This window comes from Pelodiscus sinensis, chromosome 1 (genome assembly GCF_052426305.1).
Source record: "Pelodiscus sinensis isolate ZL-2025 chromosome 1, ASM5242630v1, whole genome shotgun sequence".
Taxonomy (NCBI): domain Eukaryota; kingdom Metazoa; phylum Chordata; order Testudines; family Trionychidae; genus Pelodiscus; species Pelodiscus sinensis.
The window spans coordinates 206,276,809-206,301,542 of NC_143052.1; the positions used below are offsets into that span (position 1 = coordinate 206,276,809).

The window sequence follows — 24,734 nt, forward strand, 5'->3', positions numbered from 1 at the left end:
TTCCAAAATTGAGTAGCCCTGGTTTAAACAAAATAATCCAGTATTTGCGAACTAGTAACAGGAGACGGTTTGAAAAACCACATAGCTTAACAGTTAAGAGGAAATCAAAGTATTTTGAAAACTAGAAATAGTACTTTCATACTGTTAAGGTAAATTGGAACTTTGCTATCTTTGCAAACTGAATTAAGAGCTAGAGATTTATGTCCACAATGGATGGAATATATAGCGCATAGGAACAAAACAGGGATTACAAAGGATACACATCTTGTGTACATTTTAATTTCTCCTCCACTTATCTGGTCTAAAGAAGCTGATTTTTTTTCCTTTAAAAAAAAATATTTAAAAAAAAGGGGGGGAGGGTTTAAATGAACTCTCACATACATACCCATATAAGCCATGAGTCAATGGTACCAAACATAGCTCTCCCATCATGAACAGCCTTCCTGATCTCTTCCACATTATCTAGGAGCCACCGAAGTTTCACTGCACTGAAATATGTGCTAAGTGGAAGGCCAGTCTTAGCCTGCAAGAGAGTTATTTAGGACATGCCATGAGTTAATCCCTTCCAGTGACTACTGTACTTGTCTATGAAGTTAGGGGAAGAGGAAAAAAAAACCCCTCAAAAATAAGGTTTACATAAAGAATCTTTTCTTCTTTTTTGAAAAAGAACGAGCATTCTGAGAACTGTCACACTCACCCAAACGAAAGACGAAACACATCTATGAACAAATATCACAACCGCTGATCACTTTACAGTTCAAAAACCTTCCACATGGCAAGGAGATACAGGCATATACAGACATCATACATTTATGATAGCTACCTGCAATCAGACAGCAAACACTGATGTTGTAAAGAGCAACCTGACACTGAAAGGATGAACTTTCAGTTGCTTAGCTGTAAAGCTACAAATGTAAGTTCATATGCTGATTTACTGACTCACTCCTACCAAGTGTACCTAGAACAATGCAACAGCACAGAATTTGGCAAGAATACAGCTTGAAAGGAAGATAGACTCTCATGAAACAGCTTCTCAATTCACAGATTGGCCTTATTAAATTAATGCTATGAATTATTCTAATCTATATATTTTAGAAGTGTGCATCTATCTGTCTAGGAGTCCATTTGTTCAAGAACTCCCCCTAAATAGTAAGAGTTAGGACCACCAAGTTTGGCATGCAGTTTCTTCTTATCCTAACCTAAAGCAAGATCAGATTTGGTTGTGCCAGGAAAATATGAAAGAGCCTGGAACGGGAATGTTCTCACATGGAAAGGGAAGGGGATGATTGTAGGAAGAGCTATATGCCCACTGACCCCTGGAGGCAGTGAGCACTGGGAACAGCTATACTACAGAGCAGTGGTCATCATCCAGTAGATTGGGATCTACCAGTAGATCTTGGAGCCTCTGACAGGAGATCCTGACTGGTTTGGACAGAAAGGCGCTCTCATTCTCACAGACACACACTGTCCTTCACTCTCATTTCCCATCCCAACACATATGTGGGGGGGTTGTTGTTACTTCTTTTACTGCTTGCAAAGTGGGTTATTTTTGGTTTTAAACTGGTCTGTGCATTTCATTATTTTCATTTCTCTCTTGTACTTAAATTTAATTCTTTGGGTAGTGAGTTCTAAAATGCCTAACCTGTCATGGCTGCAGTAATTATCCCTATGGTAATTGCTACTCCAGGAAGTGGCTGGCATGTCGCTGCAGCCCCTGAGAAAGGCAGAGCAGGGGGTCTTCATACACTGTCCTTGCCTACAGACACCATTCCTACAGCTCCCATTGGTCAGTAATGGGGAATCATGGTCAGTAGATGAGGGGCAGCACATGGTGCCCTGGAGCCATTACTGTACATGCCAACTGCTTTCAGGAGTGGTGCAGGGCCAGGCCAGGAGTAAGTCTGCCATAACCCCACTGCGCCACCACTAGGAAGCTGTTTCAGTTAAGTGATGCCCAGCCAGAGGCTGCATCCTGAAACTCTGTCCAAGTCCTGAACCCTCTCCTATATCCAACCTCTTGTCACAGACATGAGTTCTCCTGCAACCAAACTCCTTCTTAGAGCTTGCTCCCTGAAACCCAATCCCCCACCCTTGGCTAAGCCCAGAGCCCAAACCACATTCTGAACCCTTTGGTCAAAGACTAGAGGCTGCACTCCAACCTCCTACCCCAGCCTGGTGAAAGTGGATGAGGTTTGGGGAGGAAGGGGATGGAGTGAGCAGTGCGAGGCCTCCGTGAAGGGGTGGAGCCTCAGAAATGGTGGGAAGGAATCAGGGCAAGGCTATTTCGGTTTCAAGTAGATCTTACATTCCACTTAAATTGAAAATGTGATCTTGTGGTTAAAAAGGCTGGAGACCACTGCTACAGAGTGCAGCAGCAGCACCAGCAAGAGAGTGCCAAGCTGGGGACAGGGCTTCACATGGACATTGGAAAGGGAAAGTAGCCTGTTGCCCCAATTTCCCTTTCCCCAGCCTTCAGCTGCAGTGCCAGATGGGGAGTGGGGAGCCCCACCAGCCAGCAGCCCCACCACAGCCCGCCCTGGGATTACCTCTGGAGCTGGCAGTGCATCCCCAGTTGTCCCCAGGAAACACTTTGTGTGGGGAGCCATGAACCAAGGTCTGGCAGCCCCTTCCCACCCTCAGGAGACACTGGGCACGTGTGAGATCCTGCCCTCTCAGCTCCCCACAGAGTAGACACCGGGCTGGTGGAGCAGTGCTGGGAGAAGGCAGGAACCAATATGCATTGGGATCCAGGTTTAAACCAGCTTTCTGTGCATGCTGGCTCTGTGGAGCCACCTGTCCACCTCCCCACCCCCCACTTGCTGCCTCAGAAGGGCAGTGTGTGTGGGGGGGGAGGGAGCGGGAGAGGCAGATGGGAGCCGGTGCTGCTGCCCTACGCTGATGCCTCTGTATCCGGGACTTCAGTCCCGAACCTCCCTCAGGCGTCCTTTAGGGAGAAAGGGTGACTGAAATTCCCCCCTTCAATTCTTATGGGGGCATTGCTGACTGTTCCCCTTCATCACGGAGTGAAGGAAAAGTGCAAAGTTTGCTACATTCCTCACTTTGGCTGGGGAATGCAGGAAGCAGATGAACCTGGATCTGCCCTAGCCAGGGGGCATACCCTCCCCTGGCTGTGCCCGCGGGAGCTGCAGCGGCCAGTGAGGGGTGATTCTCATCTGGCACCAAGGTACTGCAGTGAGAGAGGGCTGAGACAGTACTCTCCCCACGGTGAAGCTTACATACTGAACCTCTAATCCCCAGCCCCATGCCAGAGCAATGGTTTAAATTAAGAACAAAAAATACTGAGTTAAGGACTCAAGAAACACTGGGTACATCTTCTAGTAATTAAAATTTAATATCACAAATATAGGATGGGCAAGTAGATTAAAGACAAGATTAACTCCTATTTCAGCGGAAGCCCGAACTCTGAGTTCAGCGTGTTTAAGATAGGGGTTCTGGTACATTATACTCATGACTCAAATAGAGAATAATTAATACACAGACTATTTGGAAATGTTAACTTAAAACACTACAAAATGGATATTCTAGAAAAAGCCCTTACCTTAAAAAAGGATTTATTCTGCCCTGGAATTATTTTAAGAAGTCTCTCAACTGTTGGCTGAGTTCTCAGGTCAAGCCACACTATAAATCAAAACACAGAAAACACAAAAAATGTTTCATACTACAATCACCATTTGCTATTTGTAATATCCAAAGAATAGCAGAACTGCACAGTTTCTTGCTAACATCCTTAATGTCATTAAACTGACAGTAATATTAATAGAGGAAAAAACAACAATTAAAGTAATATTCATTTGCATATTTTTATATCATTGTAAAGCATAGAAGGGACATTCTGTTTGCAAGACTAACTGGTCCATAACCTCACAACATGACTTTCTACAAAGAGAGACTACCAAGACTCTATTTTTTGTTTCTCCATTTATTTGTGAATACAGAGGTCAAAAGCTTAATAGATTACTAGAAAACCAATGCCATTCAACTAGAAGGCTTAAAGTACACAGTAGGTTGATTATTTACCATTTCTGTGTGAATGCTCAACTTCAGCCGTGTTAAAGAACTACTGATGCTCAGCTTTACCTAATATTAAGTCTTCAATGTTACACACTTGAACATTAAACACAAAAAGCTACTTGGAAGGAAGAACTTAATCCTTCTCTCTCAAAGCAATCCCAAGTTCAGGTGCCTGAAAGTTGTTAGGACCCTTCAATCCTACAGCAAAAGCTGCAGACTGAAAGACAAAAACCAAGCTGTGAATATGATATTTTGCTGAAACCCTATTAAAAGATGTATTAAGCTAAGGTTTTGAAGTGACAGCTCATCTGATAGAATATTTAATTGGAATATGTTTTCTGTATAAATAAGAACGGCCATACTGGGTCAGACCAAAGGTCCATCTAACCCAGTACCTGTCTTCCAACAATGGCCAATACCAGGTGCCCCCAGAGGGAGTGAATAGAACCAGTAATCATCAAGTGATCCCTCTCCTGTCATCCATTTCCAGCTTCTTACAGAGAATAGGGACACCTTTCCTACCGATTCTGACTAATAAGCACTGATAAAGTCATGGAGGTTAGGTCTATCTAGTTTTTTTGTTTAAACCCTGTTAAAGTCCTGGTCTTCACAACATCCTTTGGCAAGGAGTTCCACAGGCTGACTATATACTGTGTGAAGAAAAACTTTCTTTTGTTTGTTTTAGATCTGTTACCTATTAATTTCATTTGGTGACTCCTAATTCTTATGTTATGGGAACAAGTAAATATTTTGTCCTTATTCACTTTCTCCATATCGGTCATGATTTTATAGACCTCTATCATATCCCACCTTAGTCTCTTCTTTTCTAAGTTGAAAAGTGCCAGTCTTTTTAAATCTCTCTTCATATTGCACCCATTCCAAACCCAGTCATTTTTGTTGCCCTTCTCCGAACCTTTTCCAGTGCCAATATATCTTTTTCTGAGATGAGGCAACCACACTTTTATGCAGTATTCAAGCTTTAGGCATTCCATGGACTTATATAGAGTCAATAAGTAATTCTTCATCCCCTTATTAAAGATTCCTAACACTGTTTTATTTTTTGACTGCTGCAACACATTGTAGACAGTTGTCCGAAAACATCCACTCAATGACTCCAACCAAGACTCTCTTGAGTGGTTGTAGCTAAATTAGTCCCCACCATTCTGTATGTATCGTTGGGATTATTTTTTTTTTCAAATGTGCATTACTTTGCAATTATCAACATTAACGTTCATGTGCCATTTTGTTGATTGATCACCTAGTTTTATGAGATCCTTCTGATGCTATTCAGTCTGATTTGTTTTTACCTATCTTGATCAGTTTAGTACCATCTGCACATTTTGCCACCCCACTATTTACGCCTTTCTCCAGAACATTTCTAAATAGGTTGAATAGGATTGGTCCCAGTACAGACCTTGGGAGACGCTACTAGTTACCTCTCTCTGGGTACGTCTACATTTGCTCCCTAGCTTGGACTAGGGATGCAAATGCAGACGAGCGAAGTAGCTAATGAAGCCAGGATTAAATATCCCGCGCTCCATTAGCGTGATCTCGCCGGCACGCTAGTTCGCATCACAACTGATTAGAACCAGGAAGTGCATGCCAGGACACGTTAGTTTGAACCAAAGTCCTTGGTTCGAACTAACGTTACTCCTCATTTTTTGATCATGCTAATGGAGCGTGGGATATTTAAATCCCAGCTTTATTAGCTAATCTGCTCGTCTGCATTTGCATTCCTATCCCAAACTAGGAGCAAATGTAGACGTACCTTCCTTTCTGAGCACTTACCATTTATTCCTACTCTTTGTTTCCTGTCTTTTAACCAGTTATCAATCCATGGGAGAACCTTCTCTCTTATCCCATAACAACTTACTTCTCTTAAGAAACTTTGGTGGGGACCTCGTCAAAGGCTTTCTGGAAATCTAAGAACTCTTTTAGCCACTGGATCCCCCCTTGTCCATATGCTTGTTGACCCCCTAAAGAACTGTAGTAGATTAGTAAAACATGATTTCCCTTTAAAGAAACCATGTTGACTCCCCTCCCCCCCCAACAAATTATGTTCATCTATGTGTCTGACAACGCTATTCTTTACTATAGTTTCAACTAATTTATCTGGTGCTGATGTTAGACTTACCAGTCTGTCATGGCCAGGATCACCGCTAGAGCTCTATTTACATATTGGTGTTACATAAGCTATCTTCCAGTCATTAGGTATAGAAGATGATTTAAAGGATAGCTTACAAGTCACAGTTAATAATCCCACAATTTTACACTGGAATTTTTTCAGAACACTTCGGTGAACGTGATCTGGTCTCTGTATAATTGCAGCATCAGTGGCTGCAAGCACACAGCTTTTGGAAAAGGCCATTATTATTATTAGCTTCTAGCAAGATTTACATGGGATTTCTAAAAGTCTGTCAGCACAACTGTAGCAAGGTTATACTGAAAGGAACAGCATACAGTTTCTTTAAGTTTATAAACACCAGTTAGGCACTGTGATCCATACCAATAGCATTGTAGAGGGGCTCTCCAGTTACCTTGTCCCAAACCACAGTTGTCTCTCTCTGATTGCTGACTCCAATAGCTGGAAGACAAAGGAGAAAAAAAAAGTTACATTTTAGAGATTTTTGGAGGACAGGAAGGGAAGAAAGGAACTGAAAGATTTTTTTTTTGGGGGGGGGGGGGGGGGGAGATGTATGTCTTTTACATTCTTGGTATATAGGGATGTAAGTGGCTAGTTGAATAGTTGCTTCCCCCCTCGCTGCCTCTACCTGGCAACTCTTAACACATTTATAAAAGGCAGAGCTGCAGCGGAGCTCTGTAGTTTTCCCCTTTATTGATTAATCGAATAGTTGATGGAAATTCAATTAACTACTCAATTAGCTTATTAAATGCAATTTAACATCTCTACTGGTATACCACTTCTCTATCAATTAAAACAAATTAACTGCTGTACATCCCTTATTCTTCTATTTGGTCTTCACAAACTAATACAAAGAAACTAAAGTTTTGTAAGAGCAGGCACAGCATAATATGATCAATATTTCATCCATTAGCTGCCTAACCTCTTAAACCCAGGATAGAACATTTTATTTGGTCTATTTTGAAAAAAAGACAAAAAAGGCACACTGCTAGTAAGTGTCAGCAATATCATATTTTCCAAAAATGCAGAGCTTTAGACATAGTTTTAAACTCCTGCTTCCTTTCTAATCACTAACTTTATTATCCGAAGATCTGACCTTTACCAGTCCACAAAGCATATTCTGAAAAGCAGCTAGTTAAACAAAAGAAATAGCAGCAATACCTTTTATGTTGGTGATGTCTATGTTTAGTTGGTTCAATTTCTCACATGTTTTCTCCACACATTCATAAACGGACTGCAAGATTTCCTTTGGATCCTGCTCCACCCATCTTTAACATGAGACAGCAATCAGAATAGAACCAAAACATGAAGCAGGTGTTACTCTTAGAATTCTTATTCAGCTCTCAATAAATGTATTCCATAGAGTCACATGCTCAGACTATTAAAAAGTATTAGAATGAACTCAGCTTGAATAATCATAAAAGTTATTAAAATGGTTAAACAAACACTTTCTATGTGATGCAGAATATGCTTGGGCATTCTGATGTGGAATAAGAATAAGTTGACTAGAGGTGAAAACTATCAGGCTGCTTGATTAATCATTTAAGTCCCGTCGCTTGCTCTTACCACAGCTGTGGGCTCCTAGCATGGTAAGGGTCCTACCACCTGGTCCTACCACAGCCAGGACTGCTCTGGCCCAGCATGGTTGGTCACCATCAGAGTTAACCGGCAAGGGTCAGATACCCAGTAAGTACACTGGGGTAAAGCCTCATGCTTACTGGTAAACATCTGTGGTAGTCAGCATTTTTAGACAAAAAGCCAAACCAACAGAAGAGACTGTTTTCATTCTTCTACAGATATACATATAACTGCCTGAGTACAGAGGGGAGAAAAGTGTCTGGGGATAACACCAAGTAAACAACACAGAAAATTTAGAGCTAGAGAGTAACTTGTGCAGACGGGCAGATGACCGTTTTGCGGGGCCCTGGGCAGCATAATTCCACGGGGCCCCCCCTTTGCCACGGCGCATGAGCAGTAATGCCATGTGCATGCGCGGGGCTTTTTGAAGCGCGGGGCCCGGTGCGGCCGCCCCGTTCGCCCTGCCCTAAATCCGCCCCGTGTGCAGACCTCATAGGTGAAGTTGACAAATGTAAATGTAGGCAAGTCAATCAAGAAAACGACTAGTTTTACCATTTTAAACAAGACTAGACAGTGATAAAGAATTGGCCAGCAACTATTCTGAGGACTGAACTTTTATAAAGCTTTTAAAGAATTAACATTACTTCCATTAGGCCACACAAAGGAGGGTTTTTAATTGTTGTTTTTTAAAAAGCTTTTATTAAATTATCCTTTCCTACCACATTAAAACATTTGCAACTGATTCCATATTCTGAACAGATTACTCTCTGGCTTCAGTTGTAACTATTCATACATAGATCCTATTAAATAGGCTTTTGCCATACTGAAAGACACAAAATGAATCAAAGATACACAGAGATCATACCCTTCTTTAGGAAATTTCTGTTTTATTTCCACTTGATGGTGACTCAGGAGCTCTGCTGTTTTTGCATTAAAAACCTGCAAATAAAAGGATACATATTAAATAATTTGTATGCCTACAAATAGGACCCTTACATTGAAATAAGCTATGCAATTTGTGCTATGCAAATTGCATAGCTTATTTCAATATGATTTCAAAATAAGGCGCTATTCCGAAATGTCCCTTATCCCTTGGGCAACGAGATTTACAGGGACGTCGGAATAGCACTCTCCGTGGTGCATGAAGAGTGCGGGGCCCAAGTAGCCGCTTGCGCCACTTGCTCCACGCGGCAGCTTGGCTGAGCAGTGCAGAAGTCAGCCGAGCAACACGGCACGAGGCAAAGGGGGATGGGTGGTGACATTCATGGCCAGGGGGCAGAGACTGGAGCCGCTGTCACACCACACGTCACCGCCTCCCACCATAGTGCTCGGCTGACTTGTGTGCTGCTCAGCTGGGCCGCTGTGGGGTAGCAAGCGGCCGTTTGGGCTCCCCCATGGCGGCCCGGCTGAGGGGTGCAGAAGTCAGCCAAGCACCATGGCGGGAGGCAAAGGTGGGCGGGGTGGTGACATGCAGTGTGACGACATGCAGTGTGACAGCGGCTCCAGGCTCCGCCCCCTGGTTGTGAACGTCACCTCCCCGCCCCCCTTCGCCTCCTGCCGTGGCGCTCAGCTGACTTCTGCGCCACTCAGCCAGGCCGCTGCGTGGGAGCAAGTGGTGCAAGCGGCCGTTTGGGCCCCGCGCTCCCCATGCAGCTCAGCCTCCCAGAGGGAACAGCCAGCATTTCAGCATTAGAGTCTCAGACATTGGGCTTTATTTATTTATATATAATTATACACACACACACACACACACACACACACACACACAGTCCCCGGGTTACGTACAAGATAGGGACTGTAGGTTTGTCCTTAAGTTGAATCTGTATGTAAGTCGGAACTGGCGTCCAGATTCAGCTGCTGCTGAAACTGATCAGTTTCAACAGCGGCTGAATCTGGACGCCAGTTCTGACTTACATACAGATTCAACTTAAGAACCCCAGGCGTCCCCAAGTCAGCTGCTGCTGAAACTGATCAGCGGCTGATTCCAGGAAGCCCGGGGCAGGGACTTCCTGTAGTCAGCGCTGGTCAGTTTCAGCAGCGGCTGACTTGGGGACGCCTGGGGCAGAGCAGCTGGGGTGCTGCTGGGTTGGTCCAGTAGCGCCGAGGAGCGGTGCTGCGGGACCAACCGGCAGCGCCCCACCTGCTCTACCACAGGCCCGGGGCTTTGCTCCGCGTCTCCCTAGTCTGCTGGGGGGGGGGGGTGCACTAGCTGCATCCCCCCCCAGCAGACCAGGGAGACGCTGAGCAAAGCGAGGAGGACCCAGGTGGGACGCGGCGCTGATCTGGCTCCTCTGCCCCCCCAGCAGACCAGGGAGAGGCAGAGCAGCTTTTCTCGCCCCGGAGGACGGGGGCAGCGGGACCGGGCATCCGCCGCTCCCGTCGTCCGGGGCGAGAAAATCCCCGTTCGCATCTGCGGATCCGACAAGTCGGATCCGCGTAACTCGGGGACTGCTTGTGTGTGTATGTATATGTATTATATATGGTATGTTAGCTAGCGTTATGTAGTCACATAAACAGACCCATTAAATTAAAAATTATTCACTGAAATAGGCAAAGTGCCTATTGTTTAGAATTCAGTCTATTTTAAAATAACTGAGGGTGTAGCGTGCCTGCATACCAAGATATGTAATTTAAATTATTACATTCTTCCATACTAACTATTTAAACATTATGACCTCCTTGATATTCTTACCAGCATTGTACTATATATAAAAAGATTATCCAAGTAAGGCAATATGGATTAATGTTTGTAAAACAATATTTACAAATACTGTTTATTATTTGACAGTGCTCTGTGTATCCTTAGAAGCCTCACAATAAAGATAAGATAATGAGTAGGCTTGATTCTCTCATGCCCTAGAACTATATTGCACTTCAGTGGCAAAGATACCCAAAAGCAGTGATCTCACTTCCCTATATACATTGGGAATAAGACCCAAGTAGGGGACACTATCTTGCTTACAGCCAATGAAATGGCTCTGTGGAACCCCTCTCCCCAAGCTCCTGGAATTTGGGCATTCTGGAGGAAAACTAGAGCAATGCTGCTGTGTGCTTATTTGTGGCCTCCTATGACTTCCATAGAACTGTGGACAGTGCAGATTTACAGCAGCCTTGAGGCTAATCTAACAAAAAAATACATACTGCAAAGTTTTCTGTATTTGACTTCATATTAAATAAACATTTATAATCATGCACCTTGTCAATTCTTTTAAAATGTTATGGAGGAAATAAATACTAAAAATAAGGTATTGGTTAATAACTTGGGTGCCACAGTGTCACACATCTGAACAAGCATATATGACCTCAATATTAGTGCACAAGACAAAACTCACTCCACTCATGGATGGAAAATCTTAGAGGGAACACTGTGGAGCACCCATCTGCAGTCGGCTCAGTGCGGCTGGAGTCCGATGGCAAGTGGGGAGCTGCTCTAGCCCCCACCAGTTAACCTCTCACATCCCTACTCTTTACCCACAGCAGACTGCTGTCATCAACTGGGGCAAGTTCTCAATAGAAATCCTACATCCTTGCAATCAAATATCACATCTACAGAAAACACCTGCCAGCGTATTCATAGAGTAGAATGAGTAACTATTCCCTCTGGTCTCCTTAAGTGCCTTCAGTCTACTTTTAGCACCATCTCAACCAAAGCAGCAAACACCGCCTCCACTACAAAGCAAGAGAAATAAAAAACTAAATACAAATAAAAATAATCAATTTATATATAGTAATTCTAACATCCTAACTCATGAAGCTAAAGCAAACATGCTTTAGACCAGTGGTGGGCAACCTGCAGGCCTACTGGAGCTCCATGTGTGGTCAATGGTCCCTCTGGCTACCCCACATCATCCATGTGCCTCTCGTTCTGCACTTCATGCTCTTCCCCATCCTGCCCAGAATTTTTGGAGGAGCCTGATACACATTCTCTTCTTGCTTCAGCGCCTCCTTCCCAGAGCTGGAATTCCATGCTCAATGAATCAGCTGTTCATGGGGTTCCAGATCTGGGAGGGAGAGGAGTGGGGTTGGAATCCAAATCAGGCGATTCACATTCTCCAAAAGTGCTGTGAGGGACATGGAGAGGCAGGTAAGTGCGGGGCCCTGGTGTGTGAGAGGTGCATGGGGGAGAAGGGGCAGATAGTGGGGCCCACAAGTGGAATCCCAGTGGGCTGCAGGCTGCTGCGGCCCACTGAAGTGAAGGAGGGCCACTCATGCAGCCCACCCACCATTCCTGCTTTAGACACTAGACCAGTAATTTTTAACCTTACTGCAGCCTGAACCCCTTTGGTTTTCAAAATATGTTCTTGCACCCCTTATTAAAAATCGTTGAAATATATCTTAGGTTTAAAGAACTGACCTATCAGAAAAATCTGGCATGTCTCTCACCCCCAGAAAGGGCATCTCACACCCCAAAGGGTGCATGCACCCCAGGTTAAAAACCACTACATTAGACCAATACCAGAACAACCAACAGAAAAACAAGCCACAATGTGACACAAGCTGTTCGGAAATCATTGATTGCAGCCAAATAAGCTTGGGAAAGGGATGACAAAAATAAAAACCAGGTTTTTGAGAAAGTTCCTGCCCCCTCATCCAATCATATTTCCTCGCCCACTGATTTTATCTCAGGATACAGATGCTCTCATCTACTCTCATGCAAGGGCAATCAAAGTCCACTTTGGCCTATATATGCTCATAGCAGCCACATGTAACTCTCACCACTTGATTTCTGCAGCCATTTTGCAACACACCGACTTTATGTGCTCATTCAATTCCCAGAATATCTGATTAAACATTATAATGGAATTCAGTGTGTGAGTAGTCAGCAAAGGTAAAAATAAGAATGGAGAAGCAGCATAAACTAACATAATAAACAAATCAGAACAGGGTTTGGCTATTTAAATAAATAAAAGAACCATTATCGACCTTAAGCTTTGTGCACTAGGTTTCAGAGAAAAAATATTTTTAGTTAAGCTTTAGTGCAGACAAGGGCCTTTAATGACCTTTACAATTTGAGGATCTAGCAAAGGCTGGTAGACTGAAGACTTACACATATGCTTAACTTTTATGCACTGTGAAAAGTCTACTTAGTCACTAGAACTTCTCAGTGTGCAAAGTTAAGTGTGTGCTAAATCTTTGCAGAATTGGGATGTAGTACCCTTGGTATCAGCACGAGCCATTTTTCATACAGTCAGAAACAGGCTTCAGTGTGATAATGCTGCTGAGTCACTGCTATTTTACAATATTAATCATCAGCGACTTTAAAACAAGCTATGGGACTGGACTTTGCGTAGCCATCTGGTTTATTCAATTCACATCCACATGCTGACTGGGAGCACAGTGAATGCAAGCCACTCCCCAAAATCAGAAAAGCAACATTTCATACACGTCAGCAATAACACAAAGCAGCAGAGAATCAGAGCCATGAGGAGAATCCTGCCTCCACTTCACCCCGTAGCAAAACTTAGTGGATTGAATGTTGCACTTAGGTCCATAGGACCCAACGCTGCGGGACCATGTCAGAACTAAAAATTGTGATGTAGATTTTAGGTTTAGGCTGGAGTCCAGGCGTGAAAACACCACAAAGCAGGTGGGTCTCAGAGCCTAGACTCCAACCCAAACCTGAATGTCTAGACTGCAATATTTAGTCCCCAGGTCTCAGCAGAGAAGGACTGGCCTGGCAGGATACCGGGAATTTCCTGGTGGGCCGTTATGTCCACATGCCGCTGCCCCTCACTCTGAGTGGCTCCGCGTCTGCACTGTATATAGCACGCAGAGCCCGACCCACCATCTGCCGGACATGACGCAGGGGGCGGGGCTTGAGGGGCACACAGATGTGACGGGAGGGCCGCTCTCAACCCATTTCCTGGGCCTATTTTGATTGCTAGTACACTCCTGGGTATCAGCTCCATGAGTTTAAGTCAACTGACCATGGGTCTGGGACTCTGTTAGGATCACAAAGACCAGTAATATTTGCTTCTGAGGGTTGTAAAATTTGGTATTTCAGTTGAGTAAGTTGTATAGAGCACTTAAATTTTCCAGTGCAGCTGCCCCGTGAGTCTGCCAGAGGATAGCTATGTTATGTTCTCAGCAATGCTTATCAGATAATTGACAAGCTTGTCAACTAGTCGCTCCCCACCCCTTTGCTGCCAATATCAGAAAGAGAGACTGAGGGGGGAAAGGAAGGAGGGTACTTCAAAGTGGCAGCGCCAGGAGGTGCCTGGGGCCAGACCCTGGGCTCCACACGGTGCTGCCGCTTTGAAACACGGCTGTGGGTGCCCGGTGTCAGGCTCCTCCCAACATTTCAAAATGGCAGCACCACAAGAAGCCCAGGACTATGTCTACACTTGCGGCTTCTTGCATGAGAAATATGCAAATGAGGTTAAGCGTGGAATATCACCGTGCCTCATTTGCATACCTCATGAGCCACCATTTTTGCAGAAGAGGCTCTTGCGCCAGAAGGAGCTGTCTACACTGCCCCTTCTTGTGCAAGAAAACCCCTCTTGTGGAATGCCATTATTCCTGAAAATAATCCACATAGCGGCATTGCGCAAGAGGGGTTTTCTTGCACAAGAAGGGGCAGTATAGACAGCTCCTTCTGGCACAAAAAGCCTCTTCTGGAAAAATGGCAGCTCATTAGGTTTGCAAATGAGGCGCGGCAATATTCCACGCTTAGCCTCATTTGCATATTTCTCATGCAAGAAACCGTGAGTGTAGACATAGCCCAGGAGTCCCCAGTTGACCCCGGGCTCCACATGGCACTTTCACCTTTAAAGCATAGCAACAGCCTTAGAGCGGTTTCTACACTTCAAAGGTGCAGACGCCCAATCCACTAGTCAAACAGTGAATGCAAAATGCATGGACTATTCGATTAGTCAATTACCCACAATTTAACATCCCTATTGCAAACTCGGCCACAGTGCACTAGGGAGACCCTGTAGCTCAGGCCTGCAAAGCAAGAGGGCTTAGAGCCGCTCCACAGCGGGAATCGGGTTCTGACCCAGCCCCGAGCGGGCCCGCTGGCCTCTAGACCTGGAGCCAGGGAAGGGCGGGCTTGGAGGGCTCTTCAAAAGGAGGTCAAACTGGAGTCGGGGCTCAGCGTGGACGGGGCCAGGCGGTCACGCTGCGCCCCCAGACTAGGTGCTGCTGGCCAGCGCCCCCATGCCCCACGCCGGGGCCAGGGCGCACCGGTCACCGCCCGGCCCCGCACCCGGGCAACGCGCCGCCCCAGGAGCGCGCGGCGCGCGTCACTCACCAAGAAGCGCGTGGAGCTGGTGCCCTGGTCGATCGAACCCACCAGCGGCCCCAGCACCACCCGGTCCGACGCTGCCATGGGAGGAGCCGCTCGCGAGACGCGTCTCCCAGGCGACCCTGGCCGCGGAGTGCGGGGCAAAGCGCGCGCGCGCCGGCGCCTCCAGCTGGCTCTGCCTGCGCGCCTCACCGGCTCTAGTCTAAAGCCCGGCCCGGGGGGCGGGGAGCGGGCGTCGGCCATCACGCTGCACCGCCGCAGCCAATCCGCGCCCGGGCCGCGAGCCGCCAGAGCCAAGGTTCGGTCGAGCTGGGACTGAGCCTGCGCGTGCAGCGGGGGCGGTCACCTACTGCAGCAGCCCCGACAGCTGGTCCCGGGAGCGGCGTGTCCTGGGTCTAGCTGCTGGCGGGGCGGGGCCGGGGGCGGGGGTGTGTCTCGTCCTCGCTGGTTGTGCTCCCGGAAGCTGAGGGCTTCCTCGTCACCCTCCGAAGTTGCTTTCCATGTGGATAAAGCTGCAAATGAACGTTCGTTGTCTCTGGCACTGCCTTGCTTGGGTTGCAATGGAAACAAAGGCAAAACCACGTTCTTGCGTCTAGGACAAAGTTAGTTATCAGCAGCGTACACACCACATGTTAAAATTATATTACCCGCCTATGTACATATTCTTTACACGCCAGTTGTGCAATTTAATAAATCAAGGTCTGAACAAAGACCTGACCTGAATGGGCTGCTATGTTCAACAGCCTCATGACATCAAAAGTTAGGTGTCAGGCACTTACAGCCAACTCTATTAGACTCATTTAGCACATTTTGCTTCAACTACCCCAGACTAATACGGCTACATTTCTATCATTTAGCACAGGCACTCTTTAAGCTTTCCCCTTCTCCCTCCCTATCCCCTCTGATTGACAAGATTTATTTACCTTCTCTTTCCCTCTCCATCCTCTCTTTTTCTGGTATTTATTTGTAACTCAACCCCTTGCACCATTCATCTAAAGAAGTAGATTGTGCCCACAAAAGCTCATGATACCATCTACATTTTTTTTTTAGTTTCTAACATGCTGCAAGACTATTTGATGTTTAACTTGTGTAAATGTGAGGGTACGTCTACACTGCAAGCTTCTTTGAGAATAAGCATTTCCAGAAGATATCTTCTGGAAAAGCTTATTTCAAAATAGAGCATCCACACTACAGGGAAGCCTCAAATTAGTCTGAGGCAGGCTCCTCTAATGTGGATACGCTCTCTTGACTTAGAGCCCCAGGAGGCACTGGGGAGGAATAATTTTAGAATGGCCCACATAAGGAGCTATTTCAACATAGCAGCGGTGGAGAGTCTATAAACACCCTCTTCTGAAAAAGCTTTTTTGGAAAAGGGCTTATTCCACATGGAATGAGGTCTACCGCCATTGGAAAAAGCTGCCCGTTAATTCAGCTTCGTCAAAATAACCCAATAGCACTGTGGATGCTAGTATTGGTTTTACAGAATAACAGTCATTATTCCAGAAAAATGGTGCAGTCAAAAGGAGGTCAAACTGGAGTCGGGGCTCAGCGTGGACGTACCCGACGGGGCTAGGCGGTCACGCTGCGCACCCAGACTAGGTGCAGACACACCCTAAGTGACAGGCAGAATTGAACCTGGAACTGCTAGTGCTTAGTGCCTGAGCCTCTACAGCTGGAGTGGGCAAGAGGCAGTTAGCAAGTCGTCTGTCCCACAGCTGCATCACTGGGATCCTTAAGGACAGTGCATCTGCAACCGCTTTAAAAGGTAGCTGCTCTATGATCTGGATATGCTTTGTGCTCTGACCTGCCCTCCAGCAAAATCTCTCCACTTCCACAGGCCAGTTTCTGGCCAATAGGAGCTACAAAATTTTGCTAGGGGGCAGGAGCAGCCAATGAAGCTTCCTCTCTCCCTCCCGGGAGCAGAGCCATATGGAGCAACCTGAAACTGCTGCTCAAATTCCTTTCAGGGCTGCTGGCTGGGAGCCACCAAGGTAAGTGTCTGCTAGCCAAAGCCTGCCTTTGGTACCTATCCCCTCTTTGCCTTCCCTTCCTCAACTACCTGCCCCTGGCCACCACCCAAACCATCTTTCACCCTTTCTCCCAGGTCACAACTCCTTCCCAGACCCTGCACCCCCTCAGTAGAAATGTGACCCTTGACCACTTCTCAAAATCTTGAAGTGTTCCCCCCCCCCCCCCGCCAAAAAAAAATATTGCCCACCCTTGCTCTACAATGAGCTATGAAGCCATTTGCCTCTCATAGAGCAAACTCATTCTTTCTCTTTAAGTGGTCTCAGTAAGTGGGACAATTCATCACAACAGCAGGAGTGTGGCTTACATATACATCACATAATGATAGATGTCTCACCAGTGTTTATATAATACCCTATATTATGTTGCTTGGCTAAATATTCTGAGTACAGTTTGTTGGGTGTGCCATTTACCAGTTGGTAGAAAGAGACTGCTAGGATCTCAGAGACCAGTAATATTTGCTCCTGAGGGTTGTAGAATTTGGTATTTCAGTTGTATAGAGCACTTAAATTCTCCAGTGCAGCTGCCCCTTGAGCCTGACAGAGGGGATAGCTAATGCCAGGGATTAGCCTGGAGAAGGCAAGAGTATTTTATGTCTTTATCTTTCTGGAAGGTTGCAACAAAACAGAACTATGACACACAAAAGCCAAAATCGGAGACAAAGCAGGTAGAAAGGCACAACTCAAGCCTTTAGTTTCCTGGGTTGTTCTTATTTCCCTTTTTGTAGATGGGCACTATATTTGCCCTTTTCCAGTCTTCTGGAATCTCTCCTATCTTCCATGATTTTTCAAAGATGATCGCTCAGATACCTCCTCTATCAGCTCCTTGAGTATTCTAGAAGTATTCTAGGATCTGAAACAACTGTCAAGTCTAGTCAAATCCCAACAGTCAAGATATTGGTACTGTCCACACTGACTAAGAAAGGAGGTAGTGGGAAGAGTTGTGCGGGGGGAGTTTAAAGGTAACTTTCTGGTGCACTCTGCAATTCACCCCACACCCTACCCTCGTAATCTGCACTGCCTACATGGTAAAAATACAGGTTCAGTTCCCTGCCCAGAGATCTGTTTTAGCCATGTTAAGTTTGAACTGACAGTAAACCTCCATTAGGAGAGTCCATGTTTTTAGTATGGACAAAAGGAAACAGCAGCTTCCTATGACAAAAAAAGACACAGCAGTTTGTTTTTGTGTGGGATGGAAGTAAGTTTAAGTTTAAAATGAATGTACCATAATAGTGATCCTTATAGTGGAAAGTTGATTGAGATACAAGGCATCATGGAAATGAAAACATTAATGTGAAAATAAGTAAAATTGAATTATATCTGCCTGCAGCCCTTAGAAAAACATATCACCGTTTTCTGATGTGGAGACAGTAATTTGAGATTTCTTAATATTTTCCTACTAGAAAGTGTTTGTTGAATCATGCAATTTACAAACCTTATGCTTTCTGCTCCACCCTTTATATGAAATGATGCCAGTAATATTATCTGCAATGATTTCAACTGAGTTACTGGTATTTATGCAAAGCAGGAAATTGAAAGATTACTGCAACACTTAGTAATTCAGTGAACTTTTAAAAGATTACCTAAACTTTATTAAAGAAGCAGTGTCAGTCTATGGGTAATGTTTAGGTTTGGCAAACGTGCATATGCCCAGTATTTTTTTTTTGTACAAGAAAAAATATGTCCACATCCAATTCCAGTATTAATGTATTTATTTTAAAGAATTTTGCTTTACATTTCAGTGAAAACATTTTTTCTTAAGTTTACTAAAGATACATTAATGCAATGCAACCCGGATCCCGCATCAAAGCAAAAACAAAACAAAAACACCCACCCAACCAAATCAAACAATCCCACCATTGGGCAAAAAAAAAAAAAGAAAAAAAAATTGTGAAAGTGAATTTGATTTTTAAAATGTTTATAGTCAAGTTTGAGTGTAGAGAGGAGATAGATGGAGTTGTACTGTTTAGAGGTCTGCAGAGACCTGGAGGAGGAAAACTGGTGATAATGTGTACTTACTCTTTAAATCTGTATCAGAAAGTCAAGCAGGAATGATAAAGAAGAATATTCTAGGCAGAAGCTCTCCCATGAAGCAGAGTTGCAGCTTTGTGTTTAACAGAAGAAGAAAGTTCCTTGTTCAGTGTTAAAGAAAAACAATTCCTTTGGTGATTTGCATATGACAATTAGGTTACAGGTGTACAAGAGGAGCCTGTCATAGAGGCTCGGCATGTTGAGTAGGGCTACCCCCTTTTGTCTAGTGTGGGGTTGATGCCCCCTGTCACACACCTATTGATTCCCCGTTGAGTCAAACAGTCACGATCAGGGGACTCAGGATCCCTGCCAGGGCAGAACCACCAAGTACTGTGTGATCCCTGGGGCAAATATTCAATCTGTGGCCCCATAGCCACAGGCAAGGGCAGAGAACAGCAGTTGGGCAAGGCAGAACAGACAGTCTGTAGCCCCTGAGGCAGAAAAAACCAGTCTATATCAGGGCCCCCAGTAGCCACACCTAGAGGCATGTGCATGTGTTGGGGCTCTGATCAGGGACCCTATGGAGCTGGTAAACTCTCTATTAAGGATTCAAGCACTGGCTCCTTACACATTCCCTAGTCACTTCTTACCATAAGACCAATACCAGACACATCCTCAATTGGCAGCAGCTTGCCATTTCCTTCATTCTCTGAGATCTTCTGGTTGTCTGCAGCACAGTCTGGATCCAATCCTGCAGAAGCCTGCTGCACACACGCTTTCCCCTTCTCTGCCAGCCCCAAGTGAGCTGGGCTGCCTCCTTTTATCTCTCTCCTCCACCTGGATCATGTGCAGCAACAATGTGGCCTCCTGGGCCCACAGTGATTGGTAGCCCTTGTTAGCCAGCATAGGGTGATATACCTCATCCATACAGGTGCTAGAGCTAGAGGTCCTGAGGGTATGGCAGAACCCACTGGTCTGATATGGTTTTCTTCATATACAGGCTTTATAGTTTCAATGGCTTTTAGTACCTTCCTCCGAATTGTTCCAGCACCTATGCCAAAGGGCTAAAAGACATAACAGTACGCCTCCAGGAGTACTTCTAAAAACTGCGGCTGTGTCTACACTGGGCCACTTATTCTGGAAAAGCAGCCGCTTTTCCGGAATAACTTGCCAGCTGTCTACACTGGCCGCTTGCTCTTCCGGAAAAGCAATGATCTACTGTAAAACTGTCAGTGTTTTTTCTGGAAAAACTATGCTGCTCCCGTTCGGGCAAAAGTCCTTTTCCGGAAAAACTATTCTGGAAAAGGGCCAGTGTAGATAGCACAGTAGTCTTTTCCGCAAAAAAGCCCTGATCGCGAAAATGACGATTGGGGCTTTTTTCCGGAAAAGTGCGTCTACATTGGCCACGGACGCTTTTCCGGAAAAAGTGCTTTTCTGGAAAAGCATCCTGCCAATGTAGACGTGATTTTTCCAGAAATACTTATAACGGAAAACTGTTCCATTTTAAGCATTTCCGGAAAAGGGTGCCAGTGTAGACCCAAACCTGCTTGTTTAAAGATCCCAGTGGCTGACCAGATTCCCTTCTTCCACATGGGGAGTGAGGGCTGCCCTCAGTTTTTTCAGCTACTTACCATCTCCTCTTCCCCAAAATAGGCTGTGCCGGATGTCTGTTATATGTGGTGAGGGTCTTCAGTTTGGTGTATCCTTGTACTTTCTCATGTTCACATGCTTCCATCTGACCCCCCTCAATGGATCAGAAAATACACTAGATTGCTCTAGAGAGAACATAAGGAATGGGATAATGGGGCAAGGACAGCAAGAGAAGGAAAAATAAAATGAGGAAGGAGAGCAGAGAGACAAAAGGAGAAAACTAGAGGAGGAAAAACAGGAAGAAAAAATAAGAAAATAAACAGATAAAGAACAGTCGATTCCTCCTTACAGAAAGAGTTCCTTATAGAACCAGGTGCACAGCAGAGAGGCTGCCTCAAATAATTGATTCTTGCATTTGGAAGTGCAGAACAGACTGAATCACCTGACTCAAAATGGAAGAAGGGTATCATAGAAGACTTTGTCAAAGCACCCTTCTTCCATGTTTGTTTATAGGTTTGTATCACACTGATCTCCAGAGAAACTATTTATGAAAAACAAATACTGGGAAAAAAAATACAAATACTGAAAAAAAAAATCTGAATTGAGACAGGTCATGCTTTCTGAAAATATACTTGTGATATGAACATATCATAACTAGGATATCCTGCATGGAAAAATGCCTCATGTTAAGGTATGTTAGGAAAGGCTGTCATTTACAGAAATATGATTATCCCATTTGTATGTGTAACCCCGCACACCTAGTGTGGGTTATATATGCATGCATCATTTTTTTTTTTTTTTTTTTTTTTTTGTAGAGCAAGTTAGGAATGTTGAACAGTGTATCTGTAATTGCATATTGCATGTTTTGGTTACACTTGAGGGCTGTGGTGGCCCATTAGCAAGATACACCTGCACCTCTCTCCCTTGAGAGCTGTGCCAGGTAGGCACCCCAATTCCCTGGCTCACCTTTTATTTTGTTGTGCAGGTTTCCTTTGAGGATGAAAACAGAGATCAGATATGGAATGATTTTTGGTTGAATGTTCTCCCACTTTCCTCAACTATGCTTGGTTGGAAACAGTGAATTGCAGCCAATAGGAGCTGCAAGGCTCCATGACTATCAACACTTAGATAATCAAAGTGTTTCACGGACATCCAGTGGCTTCCCCGGGTGTGCCCATGACCTAGCTTGGAAAATTCCTGGTTTTGAGGGAGGGCAAGGATGTTCTGAGGAAAACTAATAATAAGCAGTTTCTAGAGGAAGTCTGTTGTGTCCTAGAGAAATCTATCTCTTTGGATAGTGAATGGTTTGAGGTTGCTTTCTATGAATCATACTCTTCAACATGAAGGAATATTAATAGAGAGGTAGCTGTGTTAGTCTGATCTTGCAAAAACAAAAGGAAAAACTATGTAGCACTATTAAACCATCTTGTTAGTCTTTTTCCTTTTGTTTTTGCAATACAGGCAGTCCCCAGGTTACGTGGCTCCGACTTACATCGGATCCCTACTTACAAATGGGGTGAGGCAACCCCGCACTAGCTGCTTCCCCCCAGTAGACCAGGGAGATGCAAAGCTAGCGCCCCCACCCCCCAGCAGACCAGGGAGACGCGGAGCGGCTTTTCTCAGCAGACTCCTCAGCTTGAGAATAAAGGACTGAGGGAAGTGAGGTGTGGGAGAATAAAACTGAGTTCTGGAGAAATGTTTGGCTAGTTTCCCCTACGATATGTACCAGTTTTGACTTACATACAAATTCAACTTAAGAACAAACCTACAGTCCCTATCTTGTACGTAACCCGGGGACTGCCTGTATTCCTTCTGTAAAAGTGTCATGGACAGATATGATGCCTCTCTCTCCTTAAATTCCTGTGCAAGCTCATGCGTGGGTCTTCTCTGAATTGGAGTGGAAGTGTTGTCCTCATTGATGCAGGTATGTTAATTGAGGATGACAATGGTGCCCCTTTTGTCTGCTAGTAGGTTCATTATCTGGTGGATGAGTTCAAGGGACAGGAAAGGTTGTGGTGGATGTGATGGTTTTTGAATATTTCAGTCATATTTTTTTTTTCCTGATGAGGCTCATGTAAGGATCAAGTGTGTGTTTTGTCTGTTATGTTGTTATCCAGGCAGATTCCTTTTTCTTATGAGTGTCAGTGGGAACATAACTATCATGGGTGGTGCTGGCTTTGTTGTGAATGACAAAGTTGACTATGAAAGCAAATACTAAGAGCCATCTAAACAAATTGTTAGTGAGGAGGCTGGTATATATTGATATGAACATATCCATGTTCATCCTGAATAGGAACCTGGTATATATTGATATCAATGACACAGGGAGTAGAGACTGACAACATTTTTCAGATGCTTTATTTGGCAAAAGGGGAAAAAAGCAGTTTTAGGTTGACACAAATTCACTGAATAGTTTCAGACAAATTTTGTTTAAAGCTAGAGTCACAAGGGAAATTAAACACACATTCAAAAATCTAGTGGGCAAAGAACCATAATCTAGTAGAAGAGAAGCAGATTATTTTGCAGAGATGAAAACAAAGGAATTCTGCTAGAGAAAGCTTGCTCTTTATAACTAATTCTTCTCACTTAATCCAAGTAAAGAACAAAAGGCAACAGTGTAAATTAAGGCAAGGGTACCAGCTGTCAACACATACCTCCATGCCAATGTGGAAACAAATCAATGATTTTAAAAAAATCAAATTTTATTTAAATTGGACTTTTGATAAAATGCTTTGAGGAAAAAAGATATAGTTTTAAAATACATTATTGTTCAATGATCTCTCCTAATGCAATAGGGATGATAAATTCTAATTCTATAATATGGGACAACATAGCCATGTAAAGTTTAAGATAAGTTTTGTAAGTAAGTTCCAATAGTTCATGGATCAGGGATTCAATCTTATGGGGTTCCAGAGGCTTCTGTATAAATTATTTCAGTTATTCTTTCCGTCGACTCAATGGGACTCAGAGCTCAGTCTAGAACAGGACTGGACAAAATACGGCCCAGGAGCTGGATCTGGTCCACCAAGCCACCGATCCAGCCCATGGAAGCAGTGGGGAGCCTCAGGCAGATTCCCTGCTTGCCCACCCCCCACAACACTGCTCAGAAAAGTGGCTGCCGTAGCCATTTCTGTGTCTCAGCTGTGAATCTGGGGAAGAGGGGAAACAGTGCTCCATGTGCTGCTCCCACCCCCAGCACAATCCCATTGGACAATTTCTGGCCAATGGGAGCTACCTGATTGAAGAACAGCAGCATATGTAGCACCACTCCCCACCTCCTGTCAGGCTCTTATTCACCAACACACATGGTCCCTGCAGCCGCTTAAACTCTCAAAACTTTGACTTCCTCATCTGGGAAATGGGGATAATGAAACATTCCTCATGGTATTGTGAGGCTAGGTTATTTAACATTTCTAAAGAGAATCAGGGTAGTTGGACAGAAAGAACTAAAAAAGTGCAGAGGAAATATATGGTAAAATTTTCAAGGTAAATTCAATAATGCAGTGCAAATAGACATGCTGGTCCAAGTGCTCTGACAGTAATGAAATTTAATGGTAACAGAGCCTTTAACTCCCACTAAATTCACCCCTCATTAATGTTCAAAGACAGAAAGAACAAAGAGGGAAAACTCATTTAATTCTGTCAGGGAGGATTGTGTTCTGCATAATAGGAGAGGAAAGAGACATAGGTCACTGAAAAATAGGTCTGACTGATACTTTTCTTCCTTTTCCTGGTTTTTATTTCTTTTTCTCTTAATTTGCATAATCATATAAAGATAATCTTATATGGCCAAATCATTTCATCTTTGTTATTACATCAGGGAAAGGGACTGTGATGGGGTGCGGTCACAGAAGACTCCTTGGGGGTGCCACCTGGAGTGCTGACAAGTCCATTGACACTCACCTTCCTGCTCTTTGGGGCTTCTCATCACTCTGTCCTGCTGGGCCAGCTCTCTGGTCTCCCCCAGCCAAGATACAAACCTGAGGTCACTGCTCCCCAAGGAGCAATAAAGACACCAAAACCTTCCGTTCCAAGAAAAATGCATTTTGGGGCCCAGCTTTCTGGGATACCACTCCCAAATTGGGATCAGAACCCCAAATGAATTGTTGAGTAAGCCCCCTTTACCAATGAAAGGAGAACGTGCATA

At 44.6% G+C, this 24,734-nt stretch overlaps 1 protein-coding gene across 4 annotated transcripts in view; it reads right to left on the reverse strand.

The window, feature by feature from the left end:
• GK (glycerol kinase) overlaps window positions 1-15,262 on the reverse strand; it is a 51,633-nt gene extending 36,371 nt beyond the window's left edge. The window contains exons 1-6 of one of the 4 annotated variants that reach the window (XR_016348154.1): window positions 15,006-15,262; window positions 8,619-8,692; window positions 7,337-7,443; window positions 6,539-6,616; window positions 3,560-3,639; window positions 386-523 (exon numbers count right to left, since the gene is read on the reverse strand). Coding sequence is in view for 3 of the 4 variants with exons in the window: in XM_075913273.2 (XP_075769388.2) it covers window positions 386-523; window positions 3,560-3,639; window positions 6,539-6,616; window positions 7,337-7,443; window positions 8,619-8,692; window positions 15,006-15,242 (714 nt within the window). In the remaining variant the exon portion in view is untranslated. The remainder of the gene's footprint in view (window positions 1-385; window positions 524-3,559; window positions 3,640-6,538; window positions 6,617-7,336; window positions 7,444-8,618; window positions 8,693-15,005) is intronic. The other 3 variants (XM_075913273.2, XM_075913274.2, XM_075913275.2) reach the window with 3 other exon arrangements.
• Between the last annotated feature and the right edge of the window lie 9,472 nt (window positions 15,263-24,734).